Source organism: Musca domestica, unplaced genomic scaffold (assembly GCF_030504385.1).
Source record: "Musca domestica strain aabys unplaced genomic scaffold, Musca_domestica.polishedcontigs.V.1.1 15, whole genome shotgun sequence".
NCBI lineage: Eukaryota > Metazoa > Arthropoda > Insecta > Diptera > Muscidae > Musca > Musca domestica.
Genome location: NW_026712207.1, coordinates 2,911,870 through 2,933,917, shown reverse-complemented (window position 1 = coordinate 2,933,917; position 22,048 = coordinate 2,911,870). Strand labels below are relative to the sequence as shown.

At 33.2% G+C, this 22,048-nt stretch overlaps 1 protein-coding gene across 8 annotated transcripts in view; it reads right to left on the bottom strand.

Moving 5' to 3' along the window:
- LOC101900316 (prominin-like protein) overlaps positions 1 to 22,048 on the bottom strand; it is a 115,154-nt gene that overhangs the window by 12,043 nt on the left and 81,063 nt on the right. For 4 of the 8 annotated variants that reach the window (XM_059119516.1, XM_059119518.1, XM_059119517.1 and 1 more), the window contains 8 exons: positions 12,076 to 12,241; positions 11,833 to 12,002; positions 11,654 to 11,763; positions 9,974 to 10,078; positions 9,048 to 9,903; positions 8,866 to 8,987; positions 8,292 to 8,342; positions 3,348 to 3,488 (listed from right to left, as the gene is read on the bottom strand). In XM_059119516.1, the coding sequence (XP_058975499.1) occupies positions 3,348 to 3,488; positions 8,292 to 8,342; positions 8,866 to 8,987; positions 9,048 to 9,903; positions 9,974 to 10,078; positions 11,654 to 11,763; positions 11,833 to 12,002; positions 12,076 to 12,241 (1,721 nt within the window). Of the gene's footprint in view, positions 1 to 2,796; positions 2,858 to 3,347; positions 3,489 to 8,291; positions 8,343 to 8,865; positions 8,988 to 9,047; positions 9,904 to 9,973; positions 10,079 to 11,653; positions 11,764 to 11,832; positions 12,003 to 12,075; positions 12,242 to 22,048 lie in introns of all 8 variants that reach the window. The other 4 variants (XM_059119520.1, XM_059119519.1, XM_059119522.1 and 1 more) reach the window with 4 other exon arrangements.

Sequence of the window (22,048 nt, the reverse complement as noted above, 5' to 3'; positions counted from 1 at the left end):
ATGGGTATATATTCGTGATATATAATGGAAATTCGGAAATCTTTTCTTTGGTGACATATAGTGAAATTTGATGAAGAATATTTTTGTCTCGGATGTCATCAATGTCATCATAGGAGAATTTTGCATTAACTCATTAACAGTTAAAAAAGAAAACATTCAATTTTCATTTTAAGTACCAAACATTTTAGTGTAATTTTCATAGAAACTATTATACCTAGATGTAAGGTTTATTCTGAGATTAATAGTGAAATTTTGTTTAAAATATGTCTTCTTTTGACACCTTCCGCCTAAAATGAAATTTTATATTACTTTCAGATGTCAACTCGAAAAAAAGTCCGAGAAAAAATTAAAAATTTAGTACATAAATTTGGAATGTAATTTTTTGGGCAACTATTGTACCTAGATATATGGTTTGTTCTGAGATCAATAGTGAAATTTTGTGTAGAATATTTCTTCTTTCAACAACTTTCAGCTAAAATGAAATTTTATGTCACTTTCAGGCGTCAGCTCGAAAAAAATCAATTAAAAAAAAAATTAGGGAATATTTTCGTTTTTTTTTTTTTTTTTTTTTTTTTTTTTTTTTTTTTTTTTGGTGACATATAGTGAAATTTGTGAAGTTTATTTTAGTTTCGGATGTCATCCTTCTAAGATGATGCTTTGTAGGAGAATTTTGCATTAACTCATTAACAGTTAAAAAAGAAAACATTCAATTTTCATTTTTAGTACTAAAATTTGAATATAATTTTCACAAAACTATTGTACCTAGATGTAAGGTTTATTCTGAGATTAATAGTGAACTTTTTTTTAGAATATTTCTTCTTTTGACAAATTCCGCATAAAATGAAAGTTTATGTTACTTTCAGGCGCTAACTCGAAAAAGTTCTAAAAGTAAAGAAACGACTTGATCGAAAACAGTATCGCAGTGGCCGAAATATGGCTCCTGAGCTGAACATATGGCATTATTCCGTTCGGCAAAAGCAGTAAGTTCGGCCTAGTCGAACTTTGAATGCCCTCCCTCATTTGGAACGAATTTGGAAATTTTCAAAGAATAAAATCCGTTGCAAATTCTCTAAAAATTTTAAAAATACCGAATATAGCCGTTATATTGGGGTCTATACGACGTGAACCTACATAAGCATTGTTTGTCATAAACCATATTCAAATTCGAAACGTGAAATAAACGGTGAATAATGTAGCTAAAATCATAAAAATACCGTATATAGGGAGGTACGGAGCTATATGAAGTCCGAAGACCTGCATAGACAACTCTCTGTCACAGGCTGTAGCATTCATTACGAACTTCAAATACTAATAATTTCGGTGACCTAAAATCTTCAAAATACCGAATATAGGGAGGTACTGATATATGGGGCCTATACGAAGACGTGGACCTGCATAGACAATTTTCTGTCACAGACTATAGTTCCCATTACGAACTTCAAATACGTAATTTGAAACTACTCCGGCGAATAATGACGCTTAAATCGCCAAAATGCCGAATATAGGGAGGTACCTTTATATGGACGCTATATGAAGACGTGGACCTGCACAGACAATTTTCTGTCTTAGGGTGTAGTATCCATTACGAACTTCAAATACGACATCTCAAACAATTTCAGTGAGTATTGTACCTAAAATCGTCAAAATACCGAATATATGGAGGTTCTGATATATGGGACCTATACGAAGACCTGGACCTGCATAGACAATTTTCTGTCTTAGGCTGTAGCATCCATTTGGAACTTCAAATACCAAATTTGAAACAATTCCAGTGAATAAAGCCGCTAAAATCATCAAAATACCGAATATAGGGAGGTACAGTTATATGGGGGCTATATGAAAACGTGGACCTACATGGCCCATTTACGAACTTAACCTGCCTACTGGCAAAATAGAAATGTGTGGGAAATTGTAACCTTCTATCTCACTTTGTTCGAAATATAGCGTGATTACAACAGACAGACACGCAGGCAGACAGACGGACATGGATAAATCGTCTTAGAATTTTACGCTGATCAAGAATATATATACTTTGTTGGGTCTGACATGAGTATTTCGAGGAGTTACAAACGGAATGACGAAGTTAATATACCCTCCATAGTATGGTGGAGGGTATAAAATATATATATATATATATATATATATATATATATATATATATATATATATATATATATATATATATTTTTTTTTTTTTTTTTTTTTTTTTTGATTTGAAAAATAGTCGTAAGTTTAAAGAAATATATTTTTTTTCATTACAAAATAGTCGAGGATTTTTTTTAAAAATAAATATTTTTTGTTTAAAAAACAATTATGGGTTTAAAAAAAAAAAAAAAAAAAAAAAAATATATATATATATATATATATATATATATATATATATATATATATATATATATATATATATATATATATATATATATTTTTTTTTTTTTTTTTTTTTTTCATTAAAAATGGTCGTGGATTTTTAAAAAATATATATTTTTGCATTAAAAAACAGTCGTGAATTTTTGTTTTAAAATAGTCGTGAATTTTCTAGAAAAAAATATTTTTTTAAGGTTGAATTTTTGGCCTTCCATCTTTTTTTTTTTAATTTGTCACACTTTAATTTTAAGTTATTTGTTTGTACAGTACACAAATGTTAGAGCGTGAGCGAATTTCTGTGTGAGAGAGAGTAGAAGTGAGCGAGAGAGAGAGAGTGTGTGTACAGCATTAACAACAAGCCTTAACATCGCTTTGATGTTCCAGGCCACAGATTCTTAGCCATTTTAGCCTTAGCTTAAATCTAAATAATACCTAAAAGAAACCATCCGCCGCCAGCGCTTTTGGCCTTGTATCAATAGCCCCAACCATACTTCTAGATTTTTTAGAGAAACCAAAAACATAGAGGTTAAAATTATAAAATGTCAAAGAATAAAACGAAACAATAAAAATTAAAACTTATTTTAGGGAGGGAAATATTAAAAAATGCTAATTTATATAAAATTAAGGGTATAGCAAAGAGAGAGATTAAGAGAGAGGGGTAGTTAAAAAAGGGGAAGCTATATGGGGGAGTTAGGAAAATAACAACTAGTTAATTATTTCTTAAAAGGAAGCCATGGCATCAAGCTGTTAATAAACCAACAAATCTCAACCAATAAACATTCCACAGTTATTCAAATTTTTTTTCCATTTTTAAATTAAATTAAAAAAAAAAAGAAATTCTAGATTTTTTCCATTAATATCCAGTTAGTTGAAGAATGTTTTTAACATGAGTTTGAAAATCAAAAAATTCAAAACTAAATAAATGCTCTATGAAATAATGAAAATAATTAGAGAACGTAACGTAAAAAAATTGCAAAACTTACTTGGGCGCCATATCACTGTAGCGTGTATCACGTACCCCAGCCCCGGCTGGTGGTATTCCATGCGATGTTGAAACTATTGGATCTTCATAATAATCGCGACGTCGGCGATCTTTATTCTTGCGGCGTTTATTCTTTGGACCACTGTTTTTTTATTTGTTCGTTTGTTTGTGTTTGTTTTAATATCACGGATACAAGATACACAGAGACACACACAAACACACACATCCCCGATTTTACAGATGATGACGAAGTAGAGGAGGGACACAAGAAACACAAACACACACAAGAAAAAAATTAAAGTAAATAAATAAATAGTTATGCAATGAAATATTTAAATAAATATGTTTGTAGTTCGTAGTTTTGCAGAAATATGATGATATAGACAAGAGAGAGATAGAGAGAGCGAGATATAGAAATAGAGACAGAGAAAGATTAAGAGATACAACGTTGTAATAAGGACTGCAGGACATCTTTTTGCGAAAAAAATCGAATCCAATTTATATTTTCATAGATTTTCCAATCTATTGAAAATATAGAAGATCTTATATCTATAGAAGACCTTTAAAAGATCTATCTAAAGATGTCCTTTAAGGGACGACTTCTGTCTATAGACAACTTCAAAAGATCTTCTTTAATCCTCCTGCAATCCCCATTCAACTTTAGAGATAGTTTTTTTGTGTCTTTTTTTTAGAATTGAATTTAGATAACAATTTTGCAAAACTCAAAAATAATTCCAAATACAAATGCCAATGCCAATTATTTAACAAAATTTCTACTACTCACTTCTTCGAGATAGAGCGAGACAGAGCATGGGAATATTTTTAACTATTTTTCTAAGTGCAGATTATGATATGTTGCTGTTTTGAGATTCTATGGATAATAGTGAACGGAAATAGAGACCATATAAAATAAAGCCCCACGTTGGGCGCCACAATGTTCCCTAAAAAAACGTTCATGCTGAACAAAACCAAGATTTTTATGAAGCCTTTCGGAGTATGTTCTTTAAAATAATTGGATTGAAAATTTTTTCAAGAACTTTAAAAGCGGATTTCCTTAAATGTTTAAGGATCATTATTTTACAATTTTTTACAGAAATTTTTTTCAAGGACCTTTGAATTGAATTTTCAAGGATCCTTTTAATATTATGTATTTATTTTTTTTCAAGGACCTCAAACCATGATTTTTTAAATTTTATATTTCAAGGATAAAGTATTTTGAATTTTTTAAGGACATTAAAAGCTGTTTTTTTTATAAACATTTTTCAAGAGGAGGTTTTTAACGTAAATTTTTCAAGAATCACAAACGTGTTTTTTTAAGATTCTTTGACAATTCTGGATTTTGTAAGGAAAAAAAATGGCCTGAAATGTGGAATTTAAAAAAAATAAGGAAGTATCGTGGAATTTAAAATAGAAAAATCAGTCACATCGATCTAAAAAAAAATAATAACGGACCCGAACGTGGAATTTATTTAAAATAATAATCGACGACCTCGAAAGTGGAATTTTAAAAATTGTTCAAGGGCCTCGAGAGTGGAATTTATTTAGAAACATTTTTTCAAGGACCTCGAACGTTGATATTAAAAAAAAACAATTAATAAAACCCTCCCAATTGGATTTTTTTATAGAAAAATATTTTTAAGAATTTATTGATTTATGGATTTTTTTATAGAAAAACTTTTTTCAAGGACCTGACATGTGTTCTTTTAAAGAAGCGATTTTTCAAGGACTTTAAACGAGGATTTTTTTAAAGAAAAAATTGTTTCAACCGCTTCTAGTGAAAATTGAAGAAAAAATATCTTCTTGATATAAACATGGATTTTTTAAAGAAAAAAGTTTTTCAAGGACCTCAAACGTTTATTAAAAAAAAACTTTGTTTTAAGGACCTCAAATATGGATTTTTTATGAAAAATTGTTAAGGGAAAACATTTTCAGGGATTTTTAGATTTTTTATAGAAAAAACATTTTGGTTTTTTTTAAGGTAATTTTTCAAGGACTTCAATCGAGGATTTTTTAAAAGAAAAATGATTTCAAGGACTTCAAATGACGATTTTTAAGAAAAATTGGATTTTTAAAAAACAATTTTTTTCAAGGATCTCTAACGTGGAATTTTTTTAACGTTTTTAACGTTTTAAAATGTTTTTGACGGCATTTTTTTAGGATTTAAACGTGGAGTTTTTAAAAATATTTTTTTAAGGATCTAAACGTGGACATTTTAAAAATAATTATTTTGAAGGACCTAAATGTGAACTTTTTAAAAATATTTTTTTTTTGAACGTAGAATTTTTAAAAAAAAATTATTTTTTGAACGTCTTTTTTGAAACGTGGATTTTTCAAAGATATTTATAGAAGGACCTAAACGTGGACTTTTTAAAAATATATTTTTAAAGATTTTTAAAAATATTTGTTTGAAGGATTCAAATATGAACTTTTTAAAACTATTTTTTTTTTTTGAAAGAAATAAATGTGGCCTTTTTAAAAATGTTTTTGAAGGATCTAAATGTGGACTTTTTTGGAAAGGATTTAAAGATATTTTTTGAAGGATCTAAACGTGGACTCTTTAAAAATATTTTTTGAACGATTTTTAAAAATATTTTTTTGAAGTATCTAAACGTGGACTTTTTAAAAATATTTTTTTGAAGGATCTAAATGTGAACTTTTTAAAAATATTTTTTGAAGGATATAAACATGGATTTTTTAAAGATATTTTTTTGAAGGATTTAAACATGGACTTTTTAAAGATATTTTTTAAAGGATCTAAGAGTGTATGTTTTATAAATCACGTTGGGCGCCAATGGATTATTAACGTGTTTTTGGATTTTGAATGACCCTTCTCAATTTTAAAACACATTGGCCGCCAATGAATTTTTATTTTTTTTTTTTTAATTAATTTATTTATTTTTTTAATTTTAAAACACGTTCGGCGCCAATTGATTTTAAAGGAGTTTTTTAATTTTAGAACACATTGGGCATCAATGTCTTTTTAAGTAGTTTTCTTTGTATTGGATTTTGAATTAGTTTATTTAATTATTAAACACCTTGGGCGCCATTGGATTTTAAAGGAGTTTTTTTATTTATAAAACAAGTTGGACGCCAATGGATTTTTAACGAGTTTTTTTTTGTAATTATAAAACAAGTTGGGCGCCAATAGTCGAAGTTTAGCCTGATTCACACCGAGAATTTTCTGAGAATTTTCTTTCAGACCTCTAACTGGATATTTTAATAAAGTTTTCTAAAGGATTTGCAGACCTATAATGATTTGATTTTAAAATGAGTTTTCAAAAGGACTTATAGTGGATTGAACTTGTAGACCTCCAATAGTAATTTTTTCAAAGTATTTTTAGACATCTATTTATAGTTTTTTTTTTAGATTTTTTTTCCTTTTTTTAAGAATTTCCCCAAAGTCTTTCTGTTCTCATATCCAGGGAATTTTAAGTTTTTTTTTTTTAAAGGACTATTAGTCCTCTAAACGTGGATTTCAAAAATGATTTCCAAAAGACTTTTATAACTCTAATGGTGGATATTTTAAAGACATTTTCCAACCCAATATGGGATCTTTTAAAATTTGTTTCAATGGGCTTTTAGATATTTAATCGTGGAAGTTTTTAAATAGCTTTTCTAAAGGAATTTGGGACCTTTAACTGTGGGTATTTTAGAATTAGTTCCGAAGGACTTCCAGACATCTAAAAGTTGATTTTTAAGAACTCTAATCGTGGAGATTTAAAAAAATCAACACCAATATTTGATCCTTTATAAATGTTTTCTAAAGACTTCCAGATCTTTAATGGTGAAAGTTTTTAAATAAAATTTTCTAAAGAATTTTCGTACCTTTAATTGTAAGTATTTTAGAATTTATTCCGAAGGACTTCTAGACATCTGGTCGTGCAATTATTAAGAATTTTAAAAACGACATTCAGATCTCCATTCATGAAGGCTTTTAGAACTCTGATCGTGGAGCTTTTAAAGAAATTTTTAAACATTAATATTAGATCCTTTAATTTTTTTTCTAAAGACTTTCAGGCTTTTATCTTGGATGTTTTTAAAAAAGGTTTTGTAAAGGAATTTGGGACCTTTTGTGGTTGCAAAATGGTCAGGAAGTAAGGCAGGAATTTGGAACCTTAATTGTGGGTATTTTTAAATTTGTTTAGAAAGACTTCCAGACTTCTAAACATGGGTTTTTAATTTTTATCCTAAAGACTTTTAGAATTCTAATCTTGGAGATTTTAAAGACATTTTCCAACACCAATATTTGATCCTTTATAAATGTTTTCTAAAGACTTCCAGATCCTTAATCGTCAAAGTTTTTAAATAATTTTTTCTAAAGGAATTTGGGACGTTTAATTGGAAGGAATTCCAGACATCTGGTCGTGAAATATTTAAGAATTTTCGAAAGGACTTTCAAACCTCCAGTCTAATTGTGGAGATTTTAAAGACATTTTCCAACAGCAATAATGGACCCTGTAAAAATGTTTTCAAAAGAATTTCAAATCCTAAATCGTGGAAGTTTTAAAATAATTTTTTCCAAAGGAATTTGGGACCTTTAACTGCGGGTATTTTAGAATTTGTTCCTAAGGACTTCCAGACATCTGATAGTGGAAATTTTTAAAAATTTTGCGAAAGGGCTTTTATATCTCCAGTCAAGGATTTTTTAAAGAACTGTTCCAAAAGGATTTATGGTGGCTTTTAAAAAATTGTTTTCAAAAAAGGTTTCTGCCCTCTCCTCGAACTTTTGTTAAGAATTCGGACGTCTTCCATATCAGAATATTTTTTTTTTTTAAGTATTTTCTCCAAGTCTCAGTTTCCGTTTCCATTTTCCAATAATTGAACCTCAAAACAACAACAAACAACAACATAAAATATATATTAAGTAAATACGTGTGTTTGTGATATGAGATAGATGTAATACCATAACAAAAAAAAAATCAAATTCAAATGCATTTCAACTTACTTTGACAATGGAATGTGATCACGTTCACTGTATGCATCATATAAATACTCCCTGTTCAAGTGGTGTGGTCCATTTTGAGTTGTGAGGAGGATGTGTATATTTTTTTAAATAATTTGTTTTGTATTTTTTTGGTATTTAACGAATGTATCACATGATGTTACAATAAAAACAAACACAATTTTGAAATGTTAATATATATATAAATAAGAAAACAATAATAATAAAAATAATTTAACAAGTGTTGTATAAAAAGGGGCAAACAAAGGAAGAAAGAGGATGGAAGGAAAGAAAGAAAGAGGGGGAAACTTATGACAGAATACAAAGCTACAAATAATGATAACTGATGCCAACACAAAACAAGCTTCAACTTTGTTTTTATTGTTTTCAAAACATTCTCAATCTAAGAACTAAGCCAGTGGGTGGGTATTTGTTTTGTTATAAAAATTATATCACAAATTATTAAATTTTTTTTTTTTTTTTTGGGTCATGTTGTCATTGAGATATGGAAAATTTCGTCTACAAAGTTTTTGGGGAAAAGAAACGAGAGGGGATGTTATGGTGGAGTTATACTTACGATTCAACCAAGGGGCCGGGATAGGGGTCGGATTTTTGATATAAACTGGAAAGTTTGACGGCCACAATTAAAGTTGGCAAGAACAAGATAACACACCAGAATACGCCAGCCCAGAAACCGTTCTGTATTAAAGACAAAAAGATTAGCAAACAATGCCTTTTGTATTCTACTAAAACACCCACCAATGGATCGATAATATTGTTGCAGGCCGCCACAATGCCAGCCTCATAAACATTGGCCATGGGATGGCAAATGCCAATCTTATTCTCCACTGCATTCACCACCATATTCAAGTAACGATCAATTTCCCCGGCAAAATGATTGGTAAATGTCTCCGCCGAAGACTTGACAAAATTCCGACCATCCTTACGGATAAATGTTTGAGCCTGTTCAATTTCGGTCACCAACAATGGTATCGATTGTTGGAATTTCTGTTCCTTATACGTCAACGTGCTGTCCAACTCCTTGGCCAGTTTAATCAACTCCGCCGATTGTGTCTTCATCGGTATCACCAAATTCTGTTCGTATGTCTCTAAATGCAATGCCTGATTACGCAGTGATATCTGAACATCTTTCATGTCTGAGCTTGTTATCTTTTTGGCAGTTTCACGCAACTGTTGTGCAATATCGGTTAGTGAGTGTTTCGTTATGTTGTCGTTTAGATTGTGTACAAATTGATCGGAATCAAAGTCTTTCAGTGCAGACTGTCCCAATTCAAGGATACGTTGTTTGTCGGCGGGCGAGAGGATATCAACGTTGCTATCGTTAAAGTCAATACCATTGACCAAGTCGTCCAGAGTCTTATTGATTTTATAATCGGCAGGATATTCTTTGATGGCATTTATATCGACCATATTGTTGATGTGTAGAACTTCGTAGATGGTTTGATTCTTTTGGCAGGCAACAATAACATGCGATATATGGAATGGTGGCAGAGAGCCTGAAGCAGCTTGGCCCTTAATTTTCGATGGATACAAGACCTCATTCAAGTCAATTAAATTATCGAATTCTGCAAACACGGCATCGTCTTGGGGATTTCTGGAAAAGCAAAAATAAAATCAGGATTAGTGAAGGAATTTTCACTAATTCTTTTGTGGGGGAAACTTACCTTAATGGCACACAGACCCCGCGATAGGTCACAATGCCAATCAAGAAATGTACAAGGGCAATTATTGTTATACCCGATATTGTCAAAAATATAATGGCAACGGCACTGGAAAGATAAACGGAAATTAGGGTAAATAAAATGTATAAATTGGTATTTTGGGAGAAGACCTACAGGTCTTCCAGGAGAAGACCAAGTGGTCTTCTATGAGAAGACCACCTGGACTTCTATGAGAAGTTCTAACTGGATTTCTATGAGAAGTCCTAACTGGACTTCTATGAGAAGACCAACTGGACTTCTATGAGAAGACCAACTGGTCTTCTTCTATGAGAAGACCAATTGGTCTTCTTCTATGGGAAGACCAACTGGCCTTCTTCTTTGAGAAGACCAACTGGCCTTCTTCTTTGAGAAGACCAACTGGTCTTCTACTATGAGAAGACCAACTGGTCTTCTTCTATGAGAAGACCAACGGGTCTTCTATGAGAATACCTTCTGGTTCTCTATAAATACAAACGGATCTTGGTCTTCTATGAGAAGACCAACGGGTCTTCTTCTATGAGAAGACCAACGGGTCTTCTTCTATGAGAAGACCCTCTTGTCCTCTTATGAGAAGACCCTTTGGTCTTCTTATGAGAAGACCAACTGGTCTTCTTCTATGAGAAGACCAACTGGTCTTCTTCTATGAGAAGACCAACTGGTCTTCTTCTATAAGAAGACCAACTGGTCTTCTTCTATGGGAAGGCCTTCTGGTCTTCTATGAGAAGACCTTCTGGTCTTCTTCTATGAGAAGACCTTCTGGTCTTCTTCTATGAGAACACCACCAGGTCTTCTTCTATGAGAAGACCAACTGGTCTTCTTCTATGAGAAGACCAACTGGTCTTCTTCGATGAGAAGACCAACTGGTGGTCTTCCATGAGAAGCACAACTGGTCTTCTTCTATGAGAAGACCAACTGGTCTTCTTCTATGAGACGACCAACTGGTCTTCTTCTATGAGACGACCAACGGTCTTCTTCTGTGAGACGAGCAACAGGTCTTCTTCTATGAGACGACCAACTGGTCTTCTTCTTTGAAAAGACCAACTGGTCTTCTTCTATGGGAAGACCAACTGGTCTTCTACTATGAGAAGACCCTCTGGTCTTCTTCTATGAGAAGACCTTCTGGTCCCCTATTAGAAGACTAACCAGTCTTCTTCTATGAGAAGACCAACCAGTCTTCTTCTATGAGAAGCCCAACTGGTCTTCTTCTATGAGAAGACCTTTTGGACTTCTATGAGAAGACCAACTGGCCTACTTTTGTCCTTCTATAAGAATACTTCCTGGTCTTTTATGAGAAGACCACCTGGTCTTCTATGAGAAGACCTTCTGGTCTTCTATGAGAAGATCTTCTGGTCTTCTTATGAGAAGACTCTTTGGTCTTCTTATGAGAAGACCCTTTGGTCTTCTATGAGACGACCCTTTGGTCTTCTATGAGAAGACCCTTTGGTCTTCTATGAGAAGACCCTTTGGTCTTCTATGAGAAGACCCTTTGGTCTTCTATTAGAAGACTCTTTGGTCTTCTATGAGAAGACCTTTTGGTCCTCGTTTAGAACACATTCCCGTCTTCTATGGGAACATATATTTTGTCTTCTATGAGAAGCCCTTCTGATTTTTTATAAAAAACAATTAAACCTTCTTATAACTTACAACATAAGGAATCTGGAGCCAGAGCCCTTGTTACAACAATCATCACCATAACCATCTGGACGTTTGCCACAGATGCCGCACAATAAAGCTGCTACCAAACATACTAAAACCTACAAAAAGAAATATTTCACATCAATATATTTCTATACAAAAAAAAAAAAATATATGAATATACCTACCAACAACAATATGGAGCAAACACCAATGCCCACATAAAAACGATATGGTCCATATTCAACTAAATAATTATCAGCTATATTTGTATACTTATTGGTATTTGTATCGATGACTTTGGAAACCTTGTCCAGTTCGGTTTTAATGTCGTTGGAAACCTTTTGCAGGCCTTCACCTGAAAAGAGACATTCATAACAATTACATTAGCAACTCTAGAAAATCAAGAAATTTTGTGAGAGATTACCAACCTGCTTTATTAATGGACTCAATAATTTGTGGCGTATAACTGGCAATGGTATTGTTGAGATGTGAGCGCATTTGTTTCAAGGCATTGCTACCCTTTTCCCCAGCCGAGGCAATATTATCATTGATCAGCTGATCCAAATTGTCGATAATAATGCTGACATCGGGAAGCTGTGGAAGGGTGGGGAAGTGGAAATTATGGAAAATAAAATATAAAAATTCAAAATTAAATAGAATTTAAAGTAGCCAATAGTTTTGGTGGTTAATTTGCAAATAAAGGTTAGTTGTATACCTACCTTGGGGAAGTAGCGATCCACCATCTTTTTTTCAAGAGGCAGCATAAGAATTTATTAAAAAGTAATGTTATTTTTGTTTATAATCATTAAAAATATTTTAATCTTATAAGAGGCCCCATTCAAAACTTGAAATCGGATAAAGCTATCTATTGGAGCTACATCCAAATCTGAACCGATCTCGATAAAATTTGGATAAGGTATTTCAGAGCCTTATTTGATATTGTTCTCAAAATATTGTTATTAAGGAATGCATATTACGTCTATGGAGAACAAATATAACAAATCGGATGAACAATATATGTGGGACCTATAGCTATATCTGAATCGATTTTCACCAAATTTGACATACTAGCTTCTAGACTTAATTCGGTCGTAAGTGTCAAATTCCATCCCATTTGGGCTAATATTACACATTTGGTGCACAATAAAAGGCAAATCGGACGAAAATATATATGGCAGCTATATCCAAATCTGAACCGATGTGGGTAAATTTTACCAAAGATATTTCTTAGCTGTATTTGATATATTTCCCCAAATATTGTTGTTACAGAGAGAATATTACGGCTGCGGAGGACAAAAATAACAAATCGGATGAACAATATATATGGGACCTATAGCTATATCTGAATCGATTTTCACCAAATTTGACATACTTGTTTGTAGACCCAATTTGATCGTAAGTGCCAAATTTCATCACATTCCGGCTGATATTACACGTTTGGTGCACAATAAAGGGCAAATCGGACGAAGTTGTATATGGGAGCTATATCCAAATCTGAGCCGATCTCGATAAAATTTGGATAAGGTATTTCAGAGTTGTATTTGATATTGTTCTCAAAATATCGTTAAGGAATGCATATTACGGCTGTGCAGGATAAATTCAACAAATCGGATGAACAATATATACGGGACCCACAGCTATATCTGCATCGATTTTCACTAAATTTGACATACTTGTTTGTAGACCCAATTTGGTCGTAAGTTCCAAATTCCATACCATTTCGGCTGATATTACACGTTTGGTGCACAATAAAAGGCAAATCGGACGAAGATATATGTGGGAGCTATAGCTAAATTTTGGCCGATTATCTCCAATTTCAATAGGATTCGTCCTTGGGTCAATCAAATGATTTGTGCAAAATTTCATTTGGATCGGACAATAAATGCGACCTGTACTTTGTTTACAAAAATACATGGACAGACGGACATTTAGTGGTCTTCTAAGAGAAGAACTTGTAGTCCTTCAAGAAAAGAACTTATCTTCCTCCATGAAAAGAATTTGACGGCAATTAAGGCATATCTGGACTTTTTAGATTCACAAATAACAGAACGCCTCCCGAAATAGACTAAGAAGACCCTCTCCATATTCCATATTTGAGGCTATGAAAAATAAGTCAACCTCTTACAATAAAGTTCATATTTTTTTATATTTTTCTTTTCCGCGGTATTCATTCTGTAATAATGTTTAGCATCATCATCAGAATTTCCACGAATACCACTCCGACCACCCTAATAAGTTTGTTGTTCTAGAGGTTATCTCTTATATCGTTAGACTATTTTCTTCTTCTTTGTCTTTTAAGGTAAGTCCTTCTGAACTTCAAAGTGAAGACCTTTTATTTTTCTATAAAAACATATTCTGGTTTTTTGAAGAGAAGGCCTTCTAAATTTCTTAAGAATAACTTCTGGGAAAACAGAAAATCGCGGGGAGGGAAAGATTTTGTGGTCTACTAGGAGGGGACCATTACTTCTGAGTTAAGTGCCTTTGCTTTTTTATAAGAAGGCCTCCTCTTCTTCTAAAGAATAACTCCTTAAAAAATCCACATAATGGTCCTTTAAATATCCTTAAAAAAAAAAACGTTTATAGTCCTTTAAAAAATCCACGTTTATAGTCCTTTAAAAAATCTTTAAAAAATCCACGTTTATAGTCCTTTAAAAAATCCACGTTTATAGTCCTTTAAAAAATCCACGTTTATAGTCCTTTAAAAAATCCACGTTTATAGTCCTTTAAAAAATCCACGTTTATAGTCCTTTAAAAAATCCACGTTTATAGTCCTTTAAAAAATCCACGTTTATAGTCCTTTAAAAAATCCACGTTTATAGTCCTTTAAAAAATCTTTAAAAAATCCACGTTTATAGTCCTTTAAAAAATCTTTAAAAAATCCACGTTTATAGTCCTTTAAAAAATCCACGTTTATAGTCCTTTAAAAAATCTTTAAAAAATCCACGTTTATAGTCCTTTAAAAAATCTTTAAAAAATCCACGTTTATAGTCCTTTAAAAAATCTTTAAAAAATCCACGTTTATAGTCCTTTAAAAAATCTTTAAAAAATCCACGTTTATAGTCCTTTAAAAAATCTTTAAAAAATCCACGTTTATAGTCCTTTAAAAAATCTTGAAGCAACCCGTTTTATTCTTGTACATTTATATTTAATCCCAAATCATGCAACCTTGTACTCTATTTAAATTATTACTAATATAGACAACTTAGCCATTACGTTATTAAATAACTGCGTTCTAGACGACAGTTTCGCTTCTCAAACATAGAACCTAAGTCAGAATGAATTTGAATAAACCACTCATACAACGATCTCCATTCTAACATGTTACATTGTAACCATCAGATAAGATTGTTGTGAGCAAAAAATAAAGAAGTACTCATACAGCGATCTCCATTCTTACATGTTACATCGTAACCATCAGATAAGATTGCTGTGAGCATTAACAAAGAAAATAATTGAAGCTTGGTGTGTCTTATTTATGTACAATTTGCGAAGCAAATCTGTTTCATTGACGCCCAACGCAGAAACAGCGGCGCAAAACACAAATAAAAGTGTTTCATTGGCGCCCAACTCAGAGGCCGCGGAACATACCTACAAAGCCAAGGAAGAACAAAACCCTGATAGTGACGAATACGTGTCTGGAGAAGAAAATATGGCGCAGTTTACAGAGGCACAATTTAAGCAACTCATCCAAGTAATGCAAAGCAATAACCGTGCTGGGTCATTTTCTAATTGCACTGCTCGCTTCAAGGGACAACGAGACGCAGCCGTTGTTGAAGAATTTATTACTGCAATTACTGTCTACAAAGACATTGAATCTATTGCAGATGCCGATGCTCTTAAAGGGTTGCAGTTATTATTAGAAGATTATGCTGCCAACTGGTGGATTGGTGTAAAGAACACAGTCGCCACTTTTGATGAGGCCATAAAATTGATCAAGAAAACATTTTCGCCACCGCTACCTGATTGGCGTATATTTTCAACCATCGTCGAGTCAAAGCAACAACAAAATGAGCACACGGACACATTTGTGTGTAAACAACGATTACTGTTTGCACAGCTGGCTGTCCCTGTGTCCGAAGAGATTCAGCTCAACATTGTGTATGGTTTGCTCAACATAAATATCAGAGAGCGTGTGCGTAGAGAAAGCATAAAAACGTTTGAAGATCTGCTAGCTACCTGCAGAGAGGCTGAGTTAGCTCTGCTCGAAACGCACAAGCAGCAAAATGTACAAAGTGAGACAGAACTTGTGCGCTGTCGTTTCTGTCGCAAGCCTGGTCACAGCAAAGATATGTGTTTGAAGCTGAAGAAGCGTGAGTTAAAGCAACAACAACAGCAAGACGTTTGTGTGAGGACTTTGCCGAAACAACTTCAAAATGCGAGTACCACACAGCAGCGAAGAACACCAACAATAACGTGCTATGGTTGTGGTGCGCCTGGCGTTTATCGTTCCAACTGCACAAAATGTAGCAACAACAACAAGAACAGTCCTCAACCTCTTTCTTTTAATACTATTGCTACTGAAATGATTGGCCGAACTCTACCAACAACTCATGTGGAAATATTTGGGTTACTTGGTGAAGCAGTTTTCGACACTGGTGCAAAGGTAAGCGTTGCTAGCTTGAACCTTGCAAACATTTTAAAAGAAAACGGATGCCAGTTTCAACCAATAAATGCTGAAGTAAGTCTGGCCGATGGTTCGACAAGAACTTGGGTAGTGGAATCGACCATCTGTGGTATTACGATTGGCAATAGAAAGAAGAAAATCCGACTGCTATGTCTCCCTAACGCTACTAAAAATCGCACTCTGATTGGAACCGATTTCATGGAACAATCCGGCATTATTTTGAATATGGCACAACGTTATTGGTACTATGAAGAGGAACCAAGGAAGAAATACTCGTTTACCAATCCTTTGGAAATGCAAGTGTTTTCTGTAGATGTCAAAGCTCACCATGATTCTCCAACAACTAAAGCAATCAGCGGAATGTCAAAATTCATTGAATATGTTGAAGGAAGCAAGGTTTCACCTCTACCATCTACACCAGAAGTACTGAAAGAAATACAAAATATTCCGACTACCACGCAAGAATGTTATGCTCCGAAGTCTGTGAGAGCTGGAACGTCACATGCTATGGAAATCAAGAATGACTATTCTCCTCACTCCATACAAGACATCTTTCGTGGAGCTATTCCATCAAATCAGTCAACTCCCAGTAACGAATCTAGACTTTTTGGACCTCCTGTAAAGGCAAGCCGGAATAATGGTGATGCTTATCTTGATAGCATATTCTTACCCCTTTTCAATATTGAAATTCAAATGCTGAAAGAAAATGATGGAGTCTCACTCAACGAACAACAAAAGCAAGAACTCGACAACATTCTGATCAGCAATGAAGACATTTTCTGTGAGCCAACAACCACCACACCATTTGCAGTTCATCGAATTCATACAAAAGACACGGATCCAATTGCAAATCCTCCATATAGATTGTCTCCATCTAGAAAGAATGTTCTTAAGACGGAAATTGAGCGGATGTTGAAGCTAGGTGTCATTGTGGAATGCCAATCAGCTTGGGCTGCACCAGTAGTAATGGTTCCCAAAACGGATGGAAGTGTTCGGGTATGCATTGATTACCGAGAGTTAAATGCTGTTACCATACCGGATCGCTATCCTTTGCCAAGAGTGGATGACATACTCCACGAAGCGAAAGCCACATGTTTTATGTCCACCATTGATCTTCAAAGCGGATACTGGCAAATTGGTGTTCATAAAGACGATCAAGAGAAAACTGCATTCATAACTCCATTTGGTATGTACAAATTTGTCCGCATGCCCTTTGGACTACGAAATGCACCAGCAACATTTCAGCGTTTAATAGACCGCTTGAAAACAACACTCAGTGATATAATATTGTTGGCATATCTCGATGATATCATCATTTGTTCACAATCCTTTGATCAACATTTGGCAGATCTACGTCAACTTTTCCAGCGTCTTCGAGAATTTGGTCTAAAAGCAAATTTGGGAAAATGCCGTTTTGCATGTGACGAAGTTAAATATTTAGGTCATGTGTTAACACCAAAAGGCATAATGACAAATCCTAGCAAAGTTGCAGCAATAAGACAACGAAGACAACCAAGAAACATCAAGGAACTCATGTCATTCTTACAAGCCTGTTCCTGGTATCGTCGCTTTATACCATCATTTGCAGAAATTTCAAAACCGTTATCTTCACTGACAAAGAAAAATGCAGAATGGAAATGGACATCAGAAGAGCAGAAAGCCTTTGATCAACTTAAAAACTTACTGACAACTGCTCCAATTCTCAAACAAGCTGTAGACGACGAGTTGTTTATATTGAAAACCGATGCAAGTGGTTATGCACTCGGTGCAGTTCTGCTCCAGGGGGAGGGCCCGGAAGAGCATCCCATCGAATATGCAAGCAGATTGTTGAGCGTAGCAGAACGCAACTATTCAACCATAGAGAGAGAGGCACTCGCAATCGTATGGGCCGTGCAAAAGTTCCGAGGTTATATTGAGGGATCCCAAGTTAAACTAATCACTGATCATCAACCTCTGAAGTGGCTAATGTCAATTAAATCACCTACAGGACGTCTGGCCCGCTGGGCACTTCTTCTACAACCGTTCAATATTCAAATCGAATACAAGCCAGGAAAAACTAATGTCATTGCGGACGTCTTATCCCGACCTCCTTGTCAAGATCACAAAGAAAAGGAACAGTGTGAATTATGTGCCTTCTCCATTGAAATGCCCAGGAAAAACTCCAAAGAAATTAGAGATAGTCAGCTCAATGATCCCGAACTGAAAAACATCATCGAATGTCTAGACAAACATGAAGAAGATGAAGCATATTGGTCAAAGAGAGGATACTTTATCAGCGATGGCGTACTATACTGTTATGATGATGACGAAACCGATGAACCGCAATTAGTGATTCCAAAGGATGAAAGGATGGAAATTCTAAAATTTTATCATAGTAGTGACACTGCCGGTCATTATGGAATACAACGCACTACCCAAAAAATTACATCCCGCTATTACTGGCCGGGAATACGACGTGATGTTGCCAAATATGTGAAGGAATGCGTCGAATGCCAAAGATACAAAGCAACAAATTTGAAGCCTGCTGGATTTTATCAGACGGTTTCTAGTAACCAGCGATTTGAGGTAATTGCCATTGATTTGTTTGGACCACTTCCTATTACTGCCAAAGGTTTCCAATGGATCTTCATCATCGAGGACGTCGCCAGCAGATGGGTAGAGCTGTTCCCGTTGGAAGTTGCAACAGCTGAAAATTGTGCAAAAACGTTAATTGATGAAGTGTTTTTAAGATATGGGATTCCGAGGAAGGTAATTAGCGACAATGGAGTTCAATTCGTTTCCGCAGTTATGCAACAGGTTGTTTACTGTTTTAACATACAACATACATTAACTCCAGTCTACCATCCCGAATCTAATCCAGTTGAAAGAAAGAACAGGGACCTTAAAGCTCAGTTATCAATTTTGGTTGGAAATGATCATCAGTCCTGGGACGAGAAAATACCAAGTATACGTTTTGCAATGAACACTACATTTTGTCAAAGTACAGAGTATACTCCCGCCTATCTAACATTTGGTCGACAGCTTCGGACCATCGATGATGTGCAACATGATTTGAAATCCATCATCCAGTCGGAAAATTTCATTCCGGAAATTACGCCACATCTCCACTCGCTGGCCAACGTCTTCAAGAATGTTAAGGAAAATGTGCACCGTCAACAAGACAACAACAAACGAAATAGTAACGTACATAGAAGACCTCAACCAATGCTAGATGTCGGCAGCAAAGTTTTCGTCACAACACATGTTTTGAGCAGTAGTGACAAAGGATTAACTTCAAAATTTATTCCGAAACGTGATGGTCCATATACAATCATCGAGCGAAAGGGTACGACCTCTTATGTTATAGCCCACGAAGATGAACCTACATTACCATTGGGGACTTATCACGCATCAGCCCTTACTCCAGTTGTTGGCGAAGCCAATAAACAAGTTCAACCCGTAAGAATCTTAAGGCGAAGAGGAAGACCAAAACAGAAGTCATGCTGATGCTTCGCCGGGACGTCTTCAGCATCCGAGGGGGAGACTGAAGCAACCCGTTTTATTCTTGTACATTTATATTTAATCCCAAATCATGCAACCTTGTACTCTATTTAAATTATTACTAATATAGACAACTTAGCCATTACGTTATTAAATAACTGCGTTCTAGACGACAGTTTCGCTTCTCAAACATAGAACCTAAGTCAGAATGAATTTGAATAAACCACTCATACAACGATCTCCATTCTAACATGTTACATTGTAACCATCAGATAAGATTGCTGTGAGCATTAACAAAGAAAATAATTGAAGCTTGGTGTGTCTTATTTATGTACAATTTGCGAAGCAAATCTGTTTCATTGACGCCCAACGCAGAAACAGCGGCGCAAAACACAAATAAAAGTGTTTCAATCTTTAAAAAATCCACGTTTATAGTCCTTTAAAAAATCTTTAAAAAATCCACGTTTATAGTCCTTTAAAAAATCTTTAAAAAATCCACGTTTATAGTCCTTTAAAAAATCTTTAAAAAATCCACGTTTATAGTCCTTTAAAAAATCTTTAAAAATCCACGTTTATAGTCCTTTAAAAAATCTTTAAAAAATCCACGTTTATAGTCCTTTAAAAAATCTTTAAAAAATCCACGTTTATAGTCCTTTAAAAAATCTTTAAAAAATCCACGTTTATAGTCCTTTAAAAAATCTTTAAAAAATCCACGTTTATAGTCCTTTAAAAAATCTTTAAAAAATCCACGTTTATAGTCCTTTAAAAAATCTTTAAAAAATCCACGTTTATAGTCCTTTAAAAAATCTTTAAAAAATCCACGTTTATAGTCCTTTAAAAAATCTTTAAAAAATCCACGTTTATAGTCCTTTAAAAAATCTTTAAAAAATCCACGTTTATAGTCCTTTAAAAAATCTTTAAAAAATCCACGTTTATAGTCCTTTAAAAAATCTTTAAAAAATCCACGTTTATAGTCCTTTAAAAAATCTTTAAAAAATCCACGTTTATAGTCCTTTAAAAAATCTTTAAAAAATCCACGTTTATAGTCCTTTAAAAAATCTTTAAAAAATCCACGTTTATAGTCCTTTAAAAAATCTTTAAAAAATCCACGTTTATAGTCCTTTAAAAAATCTTTAAAAAATCCACGTTTATAGTCCTTTAAAAAATCTTTAAAAAATCCACGTTTATAGTCCTTTAAAAAATCTTTAAAAAATCCACGTTTATAGTCCTTTAAAAAATCTTTAAAAAATCCACGTTTATAGTCCTTTAAAAAATCTTTAAAAAATCCACGTTTATAGTCCTTTAAAAAATCTTTAAAAAATCCACGTTTATAGTCCTTTAAAAAATCTTTAAAAAATCCACGTTTATAGTCCTTTAAAAAATCTTTAAAAAATCCACGTTTATAGTCCTTTAAAAAATCTTTAAAAAATCCACGTTTATAGTCCTTTAAAAAATCTTTAAAAAATCCACGTTTATAGTCCTTTAAAAAATCTTTAAAAAATCCACGTTTATAGTCCTTTAAAAAATCTTTAAAAAATCCACGTTTATAGTCCTTTAAAAAATCTTTAAAAAATCCACGTTTATAGTCCTTTAAAAAATCTTTAAAAAATCCACGTTTATAGTCCTTTAAAAAATCTTTAAAAAATCCACGTTTATAGTCCTTTAAAAAATCTTTAAAAAATCCACGTTTATAGTCCTTTAAAAAATCTTTAAAAAATCCACGTTTATAGTCCTTTAAAAAATCTTTAAAAAATCCACGTTTATAGTCCTTTAAAAAATCTTTAAAAAATCCACGTTTATAGTCCTTTAAAAATCTTTAAAAAATCCACGTTTATAGTCCTTTAAAAAATCTTTAAAAAATCCACGTTTATAGTCCTTTAAAAATCTTTAAAAAATCCACGTTTATAGTCCTTTAAAAAATCTTTAAAAAATCCACGTTTATAGTCCTTTAAAAAATCTTTAAAAAATCCACGTTTATAGTCCTTTAAAAAATCTTTAAAAAATCCACGTTTATAGTCCTTTAAAAAATCTTTAAAAAATCCACGTTTATAGTCCTTTAAAAAATCTTTAAAAAATCCACGTTTATAGTCCTTTAAAAAATCTTTAAAAAATCCACGTTTATAGTCCTTTAAAAAATCTTTAAAAAATCCAGGTTTATAGTCCTTTAAAAAATCCTTAAAAAATCCACGTTCATAGTCCTTTAAAAAATCTTTAAAAATTCCACGTTTATAGTCCTTTAAATATCCTTCTTTAAAAAATCCACGTCTATAGTCCTTTAAAAATAGTCTAAAAAATCC